Source organism: Phalacrocorax carbo, chromosome 5 (assembly GCF_963921805.1).
Source record: "Phalacrocorax carbo chromosome 5, bPhaCar2.1, whole genome shotgun sequence".
NCBI classification, from domain to species: domain Eukaryota; kingdom Metazoa; phylum Chordata; class Aves; order Suliformes; family Phalacrocoracidae; genus Phalacrocorax; species Phalacrocorax carbo.
Genome location: NC_087517.1, coordinates 61,483,196 through 61,496,853, shown reverse-complemented (window position 1 = coordinate 61,496,853; position 13,658 = coordinate 61,483,196). Strand labels below are relative to the sequence as shown.

At 38.3% G+C, this 13,658-nt stretch overlaps 1 protein-coding gene across 14 annotated transcripts in view; it reads left to right on the top strand.

Annotated features, from left to right (window-relative positions):
- PPFIBP2 (PPFIA binding protein 2) overlaps positions 1 to 13,658 on the top strand; it is a 107,008-nt gene that overhangs the window by 48,351 nt on the left and 44,999 nt on the right. For 8 of the 14 annotated variants that reach the window (XM_064452764.1, XM_064452766.1, XM_064452767.1 and 5 more), the window contains 2 exons: positions 8,163 to 8,291; positions 11,129 to 11,218. In XM_064452764.1, coding sequence (XP_064308834.1) covers positions 8,163 to 8,291; positions 11,129 to 11,218 — 219 coding nt within the window. Of the gene's footprint in view, positions 1 to 906; positions 1,555 to 8,162; positions 8,292 to 11,128; positions 11,219 to 13,658 lie in introns of those variants that run through there. The other 6 variants (XM_064452771.1, XM_064452770.1, XM_064452774.1 and 3 more) reach the window with 5 other exon arrangements.

Sequence of the window (13,658 nt, the reverse complement as noted above, 5' to 3'; positions counted from 1 at the left end):
TCCCTGGAGACATTGAAACCCCGCCTGGACACGTTCCTGTGCCCCCTGCTCTGGGTGTGCCTGCTCAATCAGGGGGGTTGGACAAGATGATCTCCAGAGGTCCCTTCCAACCCTTACCATTCTGTGATTCTGTGAAAAGGATCAAGGATGGTTGAAATAGTAATATCCCACATCCCTTGCAGAAGCTCCATGTCTCTGTGACTTCCACGGTTTGGAATGTGGTAGATGGCTAAGTGAGGCAGATCCCTGTAAGAACTGCTTTTCAGTGCAATATGCAGGTTCAGACTTTGAGTTCCATGAATATATCATTAGTATGATGTCCATCTTTGACAATGGCACTTCCAGATTGCTGTTTTACTTCACCTTTAAATGCAGGAGTGAGTTTGGCTGTAGAAACTGAAGAAAATGGGGAGATGAGTAAATGTTCTGACATCACCACAAAAAATCCCATAGGGACAGCTGTGTTTTGGCCTTAATAGGCATTGCCCAAGTAGTTGTCCTTGTGTGTAGAAGAATCAGTTGCACAGTTGAAGGCCAAAGCCACTTTTAACTAGTGGGAGATATGACATTGGAAAAAATTAGAATTTAACCATAACTACTGTGTGGAGGCACTAGAGGACACTGCAGTAACAGGCAATACTTTTAAACTTCCCTTCTTGCCAGAGCATTGCTTTGCATATGCATTTATCTTGGTGTTGCAAGTTTGAAAAATTGCCATGCTATGAGACTTCAGCTTCAGCAGGAACAGACAAAAATCTTAGAAGGGTATCATCATCTTTTGTTAAGATGGAAAATTGCCTCTTTGGCAATAGCAGTATTTATGGGATAATGAACTTATCCACAGGATCGTCCTTGAATTCCTTCTCTTTTATAATGTCTTTTGAGAGGACAGGCAAGTAATTCAAAGAACAGAACTTATTTTTAGGTTTAGTCTGAGCCTGAAATAAACTGAGAAGGCTGAGTAGTGTTACGATAAACAGGGAGTAAAACAGAGACAGGAAATAGGGGGTCTTTGGTAATGAGATCCAGCCACTCTTGAAACAGAAAGCCAGAGAAGGCATTACTTGAAAATAGTTTCTCAGTGACTGCGTAATAATTTTTAGCTTGTTATTCAACATTAAAAGGGAACAGTTTCTGCAGATTTATACTATTCTTGAAAGATCCTTTTTTAAAGATCAATTAGCGAGTTATATTTTTGAAGTTTTTAGAGTTACATTGTTGTTGTTCCTAACTGATCTGCTGTTTAAAAAAACCAGATGTTTGGGGGAGAGTCCAAAGTTTATACAGTTGTGTGTTATCTATACATCTGTGAGAAGCATTTTGGATAAGACTGTGGGACAGAGGCAGAAGATTTAGCTTAAAATGTGAACACACATTCAAGATTTTAGAAGTTGAGGGTTGAAAGGGGAAGAAGTCACAGCTATATCCTGTAGAACAAAGCAGTGCGTTTGCTTCCAAAAGTTTCTTTTAACCCTGGGAATGTGACTGCTGAGATGGGCCCAAAGCATGGATGGTGAGATTGATATTTACAGGCACTTCACGTGGCTAAAGAGGGTAAGTGATTTGCTGGGCTTTGTTTTCTTCTTGTAAATGCACTTTAGCAAATCTTAGTCAGAATTCTCAGCTTTGCAAAAGGAAACATTTTGAGTGCCTCAGACATAAAATGTTGTAAGTTTCTTTATAAGAAATGAATTAAAGTTTTTTCTTCCTAAGGGAGGAGGAGGCATAGGGAGGGGGGAGAGAATCAGCTGTCTTTGTCTTTGAAAATGAAACTGTAGGATCAAACTATGAACAAATGGCAATAGATCCTAGCAAGTGCTCGTGCCTTCCTGAGGTTGTAATACAACAAAGCAAATCCTGCATGGGAGTGTATGGCAAAAAATGAGAATATGTTGTTTACCATGTTGTGCTTTAAAATGAAAAATTACTTGCACTAGTTCTTCACTTAATCAATTCTTCATCAGGGTGACTGTATAAGATCTTTTAGGATGTCTTTGTTTTGGATAAAAATGGTGGTAGTTTTTTCCTGTGCATGCTAGAATGATAAAATTATGGTTTTTAAAAAGACAGTGCTATTAAAATCTGAATTTTGTGACGAACTGTCTGAACATGAATTAACTGCATGAGATTTTTTTTATCTTCCTATAAAAGAAAAAAAATGAGGTTTGTGCAGTTTTCTCATCACCTTAGAAAAATCACTTTGTTTTTGTCAGCTTTTAGATTTTTAAGGTTCTAAGTATTTATTTTTCAGTGTCTGAAAAATCCATGAATGGGATGTGAATAGATCCTTCACAGTATACTGTTTTTTTTACTTACAATATTAATTTAACTGTGTGTCACGTAAGCAGCACATCCTCTCGTTATACTTTTAAAATCTGTCTTAACCTGTGTGTACTTTTCTTGCAAATTCCATGCACGCCGTTTATGTTAGTGCTTCTGTATGGCACTGGATTAGAAACACACATGTATACATATGCACATGCACTCTGGGTTTTTTTACTAGCTGTATAAACACAAAATGTAGGTAAAAACATGAAATGTGATTAGGAACTTTGATTTGGGTAGTTTCTTGAATGAATATAAAATATTCATTATGTTATGTCAGTCTTTAATAAAAGGTTCAGAATCTTGAAGTTAACTTACAAAATATCTACATGAAGTTCTGGAAATGTTTACATTTCTGGAGTGTGGATGGGGAGTGAGTAGGATAGTGAAGGAGGAGAGACAACAGGAAGTAGCGGTAACATTATACTATTAGCTTAACCTGGCTCTGCGCAGTTAAAGCCAAATAACTCTTTAGTGGTTTTTGTGATCACATATTAATTTATTATTTAAATGAGGTTTTGAATACAGTGTCTGCCAGCCCGGTTTCCTCGTTTAAAATTCATTTGTAAAAAGATGTTTGCTAACAAAAGGTTAAGGTATGCTGTTATCAGGTTGTGTTAGCATTCAGGATACAGTAAGGACAATAACGTAATGAGAAAGGGATAAAGAAATAGCTTAAGTGAAGGAAGTCTCACACTGAAATGTTCACAGATTTGGAGGGCTTACCTCAGAGTGTCTTTGGGATTGTTTTCAAGTACTATGTTCAGAAAGGATATTGTGTTCAACTGTGGCACAGGCTTTTACAGAAATTAATAATGCTATTACTCTGGTTGCGTATAATTCCTTTTATGTAGGGTACAAAAGGAGAATATCAATACTGCTGCTTTTCCTTGCAAGCTCTTTAAGTGGGTGTGCAAATGTGGGGGAAGGGAACTGAAAAAGATCTTGCATTGTTCCCAGGAGAACTTAAGCTGTCTGCTCCCAAATTCCTTTGACAAGTGATTTTTAAAAAAAGTTGAAACAATCTCAGTTGCTTATTTAATTGTCATGTTCAAGAATCCTAATGTCACATGTCTGGCACTGATTGTGATAGCATATAAAGATTTCTGGCCCTGTAATCATAAGCTGTTGCTCTTTGGCTGATAATGAAAGTATGAGTACCCTCCAGAGTAACAAATGGCACTTCACAGAGAGTTACTGCAACAGACTTCCATAACCCTTGGTGAAGTATTCCAAAGCTGGCTCCAATTTCATCATTAGCAGAAATCACTTCAGAGACCAGGATCCTTTCTGATGTTGCAGTTGGTTGGCTAAGCTAGATGTGCGTGGTATCTGTGGCTTGGACTGGGTTAGGGCAGCAAACAAATACAAAAATCACGAGATCCAGGCATGCAAAATTACAGATACAACTGCTATTTTCAGATGCTTAGAACAGAGGGTCTGATTTTAAGCCATAATCTTGTAACATGATGTGTATAGTAGCATCATGTAACAGCAGCAGGGACAAAGCAATATTGAGATCAAACTGAAGTAAGGTGTCACCACACTTGAGGTCTTTCTATTGGACTTTCTTGATGTTAAAATGACCTGTGAAAAGTGCTGTGCCAAGAATGGCCATAGGTATGGACAGAGTGGGCAGCAAAATATAAGAGCAGATGGGCAGAGCCAAAAAAACAATTTAGCCATGTCTCAGTTGCATATGAGGCACAGTTAATGTGTTTTTCTTTGTTTACTGGGTTTGCTCCATTTTGCTTTTTTGCCAGTAATAAAAAAATATTAGTCTGCAGTAGTATTTCTCACAACAAAGAACTTTCTCTGATGATATCTTACCTAATATCAGAAAGACAAATGACTGCAATGGGTATAGCTGTACTGTGCTCCATGGCATGTGATATTTTGGTGGTAATTTCAGAAGAGTCCAGGTCAGCCTCTTTTGGCTGAAAGCTTAATGATACCTGGCAGAGGCACATAGTGCCGCCCTGGTTTCATGCTGTCTTGTGAGAGTTTGTAACAATGCAAATATTCAAGGACACCTTGTTACTAAGACACAAAACCTGGCTAAGATGGTTACAGGAATTAAGGGAGGCATCTCTCTCAGCAGTCTGTTTCTAGAAGGATATGGGAAAGTTATTGTGTGCGTGCAGTGCTCTATTAACGTTACAGCTAAGGCAGCAGTACAGTTCTCATAAAGTAGTTGGTAGGCAGTTTGTGGGAAGAATTTTGCAGATAACTGATGTTGGGCTCTTTTACAGGGCCTAAGCATAAATCTGTCACCATTAGAAGTTTCTGTTGGAAGCTAAGGAACCTGAGACACTCCTCACTACCTGAAGCTGAAATTGTATCACCTGTAGCAAACTTTCTTTGGTTTTTCCAAGGGATTTGGGCTAGAGGGTTCACATACAACTTCCTCTGTTGTCCTGTTGATTTATTCTTATCTTTCCATTTGGCCTTAACTGGAACGCACCATTCTGAATAAAAATGGCATAACCTAATTTTTGGTACATAGGTGTGTAGGTATAACCACATATTATCAACAAGCATCACAAACATAAATGCTAATATTTACTACAAACAGTATTATGGGCTCTCTAAAGACATTGTAAATTAACTGAGCTATTTGAACTGCAGTGGATGGACTCTAGCAAAATGGGAAGTCTCTTGCCCCTGGAAAACTTTGTACAGTGCTAAGATGTCTGATTTTGAAAGAGATGCCTTCATGTGAAGTGGAGGTGCCTGATGACTCTTGTAGCTTGCTTTACCTTTTGAAGTGCATGCAACACAAAGCTGGTGGCTGACCTGCAATACGTGTACATTATTCTTATGCTTTCCTTTCTTCCAGATGCTATTCATAACCTGGACTAGTAAGAGGTGGAGCGATCAAACCCATAATATAGCCACCAAGCTCATGATATTGAGGGTGAATCTTATGACTTCTGTTATGTTATCTTCCTTTAAGTAATGTAACTGTCTGGAGGAGAAAATAAGTATTATCATTAGGAAAAAGTATCTAGATAAAATATAAATATTTGATCAAAATTCTTTTCTTTTAAGGACCTCAGAAATTTACCTAGCGCTGCCTTTACTGAATTTCAGACTATATGCTGTTAGCTTTTTCAAAGTGACTGCTACTTTCACTTGACCAACAAAGAACAATGGCAAATAGAAAATCCGGTTATTGCTTTATTAATTCTTGGAGGCAAGAATTACAGGTCCAGAATTCATGTTCCAGACTTCTCCTCCTCCTCAAGTACACTGAGTGAACGTACATATACTCAGATGGGTGTGTATCTGAGGTAGCGCTAACATGTCAAGAGATTAAACTTGTATTACATCCATATTCAGATGCCAAAATAAAAATGTTTACTGTGTAGGCTACTCACTCATCACAACACAGTCTGTGACTCAACATCAATTTTGCTGACCCAAAAGAGTAATAAGGAGATGGAAAGTCCGTACTCTTCTAGATATTATCAACTCCAAATAGGCTGCAAGCAGTCTATAGTGTACATTTTCTTGTGTTGAAATATAATACTATGGTCTGTGTGCTGCTAGTAATTTGTGGAAAAACCGACTGGTTGAACTCTGCTGGCTATACTCCTTGTTTTGAGCTTCTGAACCGCAGCAAAAGTCAATATGTCAAGCATGTCCCTAATCTTCCCCATTAATGCAAGTATTATAGTTGCCACAGGCATCTTATTCAATTATCAGTGGAACTGAAGGTGATTCATGTGACTGAATAAGACAACAGGAGGGTTATGACATAATCTGTCTTCTAAAAGAGGCGGGTGACTTGTTGAAAAAGCTTACAAATCACCACTTCTAACTGACTGCCAGGTTTCTTTTCCCAGCTCCTCCCACCTCCACAGCCCAGTATGAGATCCATGGTATTAGTGACAAATTTCTGTGTAACGTCTTGCTGATCAAGTTCAGAAGTTGGTGTTTTCTGTTTTAAAATTAGCTGTGTTAGAGATTTTGTGCTGAAACTGAAACAGCACACATGAGGAGAACATAAATTGGCCTGTATTCAATTTTATTATCTTGCATATGTGCTTGCTTTAGGAGGCTTACTTTTACAGCCTATCAAGATTCAGCTAGAAGTTCTGTTAAAGAAACTTCTGAACAGAACATCTGTACAGAAGCCCTGTACAATGGTGGTTGTTCTGTTCTGACAATAAAATGCATTCAGAATGGTTTCCTATTAAAATAACATGAAGAAGATGTAACAGTGCATGCTTACCACTCTCTGAGAAGGCTGTTGAAAATTAGGATAGCTGAGTTGATCAAACACTACTTCGCTTTCTTGCCATACCCCTTTATTGTATATTTGCTGATTATCCCCGTTTTAAATTAAAGCTGTTGAATCATACTCTGAAGTCTGAATTTTTTTTTTTTTTGTCATATATTCTGGAGGAATATTTAAGCCTTTGTCTTAGAAGAGGACCCTGTAGTGACTTGATCATGTAAGTGATACTTAGTCAAGTTTCCAGCAGCTACCAATATTATGTTCAAGTTAAAGAGCATATTCCAGACAGATTCAGAAACTAAAGATGGAGAAGCAGCTGAAGCAGGTGATGGAATGCAAAAGCCTCTTCCCCCCGCCCCCTGCCCCGGACCATGAGAAACAGTTGATTTGGAATTGTTTGAGGAAACATTTAATGTTAATATCTGATGCAGTCTGATGGATATTAAACTATGTCCAAAACCTCTATGGAGACACGTGCTTCAAGACATCACTTTGCAGCTCCCTTAGGCAAAATATTTATGGTATACACTTGACTTTTCATCTGCAGTGGTACTACCATCGAGGTAGTTTCAACCACCTTGCCTTATCATATCTTTCCTTCTACTTTGTTATTATGTGTTATCATAAACTTTTTTACATTTTTACATTATGCAATTTCTCTCATTCTTTCATTACAAGAAGTATAGTTAATGTACTTAACTTATAATTTGTGGAGCCCAGGTAAAGATTTTTGGTTTTTAAGGCTATATCTTCTGAAATAACATCTTTGTGAAAAATTCTTTGTGATTCAGCCTTTTGGTCATGTGGTTACACAAGTCTAGTGGTTTTTGTTTGTGAGCTCTTATGCCAACTCGAGTGGTCTGTAGTCTTATGACTTTAGTATTATAGTATGCTGCTGATACATGTGATATCTAACTATACTCACTCGGTACTTACTTTCACAACTGCAGAATGCACTCCAACCATCCACAGATGGCCTTGGTTCATATTACATTGTTTTATCTTGTCTTTATGCATGCTACAAAGATTTCCCATGTCTTAAACAACTGCTGTGTGTCAATCAGCCACTTTTATTTAGCAGGTAGTTTTCTGTCTACTGCACTTCTCTGTACTTATCTGAGCACTCTCTGGCTGACCTATTGGCAAGGTTGTGGTTTTTTTTTCCCCCCTCCTTTTCTGTTCACATTGCTGTGATTCACTTGGTTTTACATGGGCATTGAGTACTGGACTTCCAACAGAGGATATTTCACAGCCATTCAGTGCAGCAGACATCTTCAAACGCTATACTTTTGGTAAATATGAGTCTAGTATCTTATTTGTGATTTAACGTAGAACTAATTCTTAATTACTGATTATGTAAAATGTTGAACTCTGTTTTGTATTCATGACAGATTTCTTACGTAAAAATCTGTTGGCAGTAATTTAACTCACTGTGCCTGTAAGGGTGGGGGGAGTGGTTACGTAAGCAGTTACAGGTATGTTTCTTAAATCTAGCCTAGGAAAATGGCAATTGACAGCAGCAGAAAGGGCATCTACCTGACTAGGCAGTCTTCATCACTAGGTTTTGTCATTAAAAGAATCTTTTCCTGCCTAGCAGTGTGCTGTTCTTCCCCGAATACTTGATGTTCAAGGTGCAGGAAAGCCTCCCCTACCATTGTGTGTGAGCCAGAGAGACATACTGGGGAAGGCCTGTGGGCTGTCCATTAAGAAAACTCATTTAATGGTATGTAATGGAGTTTTAACCCTAATTTTGGAGTATAAAGTACAGTATAAGACTTTGCTCTGCAAGTGGAGTAACAACCCCAGCAGAATGGCTGGCAGTATGATTAAGGATACGTAGCTGAGGTCAAAGGATTATCTAGGGAGACATACAGAAATTGGTTACTTATGACGATTCTTTATTTTCATTATAGTAGTACAGAAGTTAATGAGGAATGAACTTCAAGGCCATACAGACTGACTGACCAACCAACTTTTAATACAAAGGGCCTAAGTTAAACTAAAGGTGGATGTTTTATGAACATGGGGGGTGGGGTTGGGTGTGGGTGTATTTTTTTAACAAAAGGAGAAGGCTTGAAAAAATTGCCTTGAGATGTTAGGAAAGATGGGAAGAAATATTAGGACATGGAAATTCTTAAAAAATTTAAACTAGTTAGGAGAGGAAGAGGGTGTAAAGTCACCATTCCATTAAGGGCATGATGTACTTACACAGTGCCACTGTGTATGTACACCTACACATGGTACTGTAAAACTTATTAATTTGTCTGAGACTTCTGTTTGAGTATAAGTTATGCACTCAAATGTGCATATTAAGAGCCACAACTGTGAGGTTTTGAATCTTAGTTGGACCTACTATAAACTGGTCAAAAGCTAGTGAGAAAAGTATATTCTGAGTAGAGTTAAGATATTCTTTTGATCAATTCTGGTAAGGTGTGGAGTGAGGTTTGCATGTTCTGTTCTTCAGTGTTCTTGTTGACCCACTAAAACAGGGAATAAGGACCAAGCATAGTAAATTTATAGGTGGTTCTAATCAAGCAGGGCCTTGCAGCCATGCTAAAGGACATGATTAAAATATAAGAAGAGCCTGATAACATAGGAAAACAGTATAAATAACAGGAAGTAATTCAGTATAGTGGAAGGTTATGCCTTTAAGCAGAAACAATGAGTAAACATCGGATGAAGAACGGGATGATAGCTAAATAAGAACATTAAAAAATTATCTGGAAGTTATGGGTCCTAGGCTGGAAAAATATATCAGTGTTACTAATATGGCTGACATATAAAGAAATATGGCCCAAGGGTCTGTGAAAAGGTTCTTTCCACGCTAGCCATTTTCAGCTACAGTCCTATGTCTACTCTTAGGCACCCAATTTCAAAAGAAGTCAAGGAACAAATGGTGAAAAGGAACCAAAAGAAAGTAGCAAAACAGATCTTGAATAATTAGCCTGTGAGGAAAAGAGAGAAAAACTTGTGTTTGTTTAGCTCAAAGAGGGACCTGCTAATTAAGAGATCTACAGATAGTCTTCAAATATGTAAAAAATTTCTGAATTTCTGAGGGACATTTTTGTCTTATCCATGGTGGTATGATATGAAGCAGTAGGCTGAAGTTGAAGAGTTGATTCAGGTTAGACACTAAGAAAAAAGTTCTAATGATGGCTAACTAAGAAGTAGATTATATGGGGAGGCTGTGCAGTCCATTTCTGGAGGCCTTTAGGAAAGGGAGGCTAAGAATATTGCAAATAATTATCTGTCCTAGGATGGAATAATGAACCAGATGATCTCTTCAGGCACTTTTCAGTCCTCTTTATTGGTGTCTTTGTAAGTCTCTCAATTCCTTTCAAAAATATGAGAGGCAAGGGTGCTCAGTTCCTTACAGCTCAGCTCATAAAGATGCCACGATTATATCTAGTTCAGCACTTTATGGCTTGAAAAGTGTCTTTTAGCTTTTGGTTGGATAAATATTCGATTTATTGGTTTGCATTAATTAGCACCATGTTTATTTTTATCGTCTGTTTTACATGGGGGCCTGTAGACCTAAGTGGAGATCAAGAAGTCATGAATATATATTTAATATTTTTAAAAATCCTACTCAGAAATGTTCAGTTGAAAAAGGAAGGACAGTTGAGGGGGGAGGATTATAATTATATTGGTGCCATTGTACAGGCAACTATAAGTAAGTAGTCAGCTGCAGACTAATGTAGTTGAAGAGAACTCAGTGAAACTGGATTCTCGTGTTAGCTAAAAAGCCAGCCGAAGTGTTTTATTCCCTGGCAGAAATGCAGTGCCTGCAATGGAGCTGGGAAATGAACTACTAAGGGCTCATGTTACTTTCAATGATTTAAGCAAACAGCTCCATTCCCATAGTTACACAATGTTTTAGTATGCAGAATGGAGCTCTGGGACGCTCCTAAACATTTAAAAATAAATCTGCAGATTATTTTTTTTTTAATTGTGGTGTTTTTCTCTGGAATATTAAAATTCATAGGAAATGGGACATAATTGTTAGGAACAGGCCATGTTTTAGAAGTTCTGGCTCCTTAGAGCCATTTAGAAATCTGTAAGTGATTACATAGCCAGAGTAGTTCCTGATAAGAATTTGATAATTAAAATAAGTTGTTAATTGTTAACAAAAAAATTATACTTTTCTTTCAGTAATTTCTAGGAATAGTATAATACATATGGCAGTTTTTACTATTTAAAATCAAACACCAAGATTCCTTGACTTTGGCAGAAGACTCTTGAGAGCGGATATTTCATATGAAATATTTTTTGTCTTGGTAAGATGGTATTTCCCAATGAAATGATAATTTGCTAGAAAATATCAAACCTATTCCTATACTGTTCTTGATTGCTGGAAATGAGAAAGTATTAAAAATCCAGCTATAAAAAGGTACCTACAAAAGTGTTAATGCATATGAAATGAACAGTTTTGATCTATAGACACATTTTTGCATGTATTTTTGCATTATAAAGATGACTCAATTTATATCAATTTTTATTAACTATTGCTTGACATTTTAATGTTATCTGTAAAAATTCTCATAACACTTTTTCCCCCAGTCACAGGTGAATCATCATTCATCTAATAATGAAACCTATCAAGAAAGATTGGCACGATTAGAAGGTGATAAAGAGTCGCTCATACTGCAGGTATGTATTAAAGATAGCATTGTCTGCATAGTTGATGTTCAGTGAGCAAAAGCTGAAGTGACAGAGTATTTTCTGTTAAACTAAGGTTAGCAGGTCACCAAATGTAACTGACATTAATGAGGAATTAATTTAAAATTTGTATAAACCATCTAATTTGTTTCATGGTGGGGTAAATGGGTAGAGGAGAGGGGAGTAACAGCAGTAAGAGGGAGAAGAATGACAAAGGAAAAAAAAAAAGACAACTTAAAAGTAATGCTGTGAAGTCCCAAGACAATGCTGTGGTAGTGGTTCTCACCCTATGTTTGCTAGGTTGTACCAGTTGATTTTCTAGGTTCTGCATGCCACCATTTTTAGTTAACTGGAAGACTGGCAGGTAGATAGAACTGATACTTTTCCTGCTTGTATACTGTACCAAAGTTGCTTTACATCATCAAAAAGCTTAAGGGGGAGGTAAAGGGGGAAAGGAAATTTGACAGTAAAATGCATGCCTAAGCTCTTCCAGGTTTCCCGTTTCTCAGTTTACCGAGCCTTTTCAAACAAATCCCCTGTCCCATGTAGTTTTCCTCCTGGAGAAAACATATGTTGCACAAGCTAAAATAAAAAAAAACTTTTTTTTTTTTTTTCCTGGATATTTTCACTACTACTAAACTGTACATTACATGCTTTTAAAACTGATGCTGGAGATTCTTTAAATAAATAAAAATTCTTTATATCCTTTTTCTTTATGCTTACAAAAGCGTATTATAAGCATATACATTTATATCAAACAAAACTTTACTGGGTAGGTGTTCTCCCTACTTTCAGTTACAAGTTCCTCTAAGCATGTTTTATCCTGTATGTTCTGTTTACACTTGTCTTAATTTACTGAGCAGAATTCTCACGGCTGTTGTTAAAAAAACAATAAACAGTTTGTGAGACATAAGCTTAGGCTTGGTTGGATTTTTTCATTACTGTTAAACTAAAATTGCTGTTACCAAATTTTAGAAAGAAAATCCTGAATGAAAAACAAACTTCTGGTTGGAATTTAAGTGTTTAAGTGTATGCTGCAAATTGCTTTTTTTTCTGAGAGGGAATCAGGTCAGGGGCGAAAACATCACAACTGATATTTATTAGAACAAATTTTATTAATCATAGAATAGTTTACATTGGAAGGAACCTTTAGAGGTCATCTAGTCCAACCCCCCTGCACTAAGCAGGAACATCTTCAACTAGACCAGGTTGCTCAGAGCACCCTCCAACCTGACCTTGAATGTTTCCAGGGATGGGGCATCTACCACCTCTCTGAGCAACCTGTTCCAGTGTTTCACCACCCTCAAAGTAAAAAAATTTTTCATTATATCCACTCTAAATCTACCCTTCTTTACTTTAAAACCATTACCCGCTGTCCTGTCACAACAGGCCTTGCTAAAGAGGTTGCCCCATCTTTCCTATAGACCCCCTTTAAGTGCTGGAATGCTGCAATAAAGTCTCCCCTCAGCCTTCTCTTCTCCAGGCTGAACAACCCCAACTCTCTCAGCCTTTTGTCACAGGACAGGTGCTCCAGCCCTCGGATCATTTTTGTGGCCTCCTCTGGACCCGCTCCAACAGCGCCATGTCCTTCCTGTGCTCAGGGCTCTGGAGCTGGATGCAGCGCTGCGGGTGGGGTCTCACCAGAGCAGAGCAGAGGGGCACAATCACCTCCCTCGACCTGCTGGCCACGCTTCTTCTGATGCAGCCCAGCACACAGCTGGCCTTCTGGGCTGCAAGCCCACATGGTTGGCTCATGTCCAGCTTTTCGTTCACCAGTACACCCAAGTCCTTCTCCACAGGGCTGCTCTCAATCCCTTCATCCCCAGCCTGTATTGATACCAGGGGTTGCCCCAACCCAGGTGCAGGACCTTGCACTTACCCTTGTTGGACCTCATGGGGTTCTCATAGGCCCACCTCTCCAGCTCGTCTAGGTCTCTGGATGACATCCCATCCTTCTGGCGTGTCAACTGTATTGCTCAGCTTGGTGTCTTAACTGTAACATCTTGATTCTATTAATAATAGCAAACAGCTTTTCACACAGTATGTTCACTTCTCGCACAGTTCGCTCGCACACATGTGCGCACACTCATAATTGAAGCAACAATTAGGAGGCCAAACCCAGCTGTTTACTCAGAAGCAGACGGTTGTACTGTTGCACCTGTGGCTTTGTCCCTGAAGGCCTCCTTTGATTCATCGTGTGTGTGTAGTGCTGTAATCTTTGCATTTAGCAGCCACTGTCGCCTTGGATGTGGGAATTCCTACAGATGTAGGAATTGTCTCTCTTTTGCCTTTTACCCCCATCAAATCAAGAGGCTAAGTCAATATTTACACCATTTCCTATCCCACTGCACAGGATTGCAGTAGAACTCCAAAAACCCCAGACAAATAAGACAGATGAAAACCTCAATCTGATAGATGAATGTCATCAACA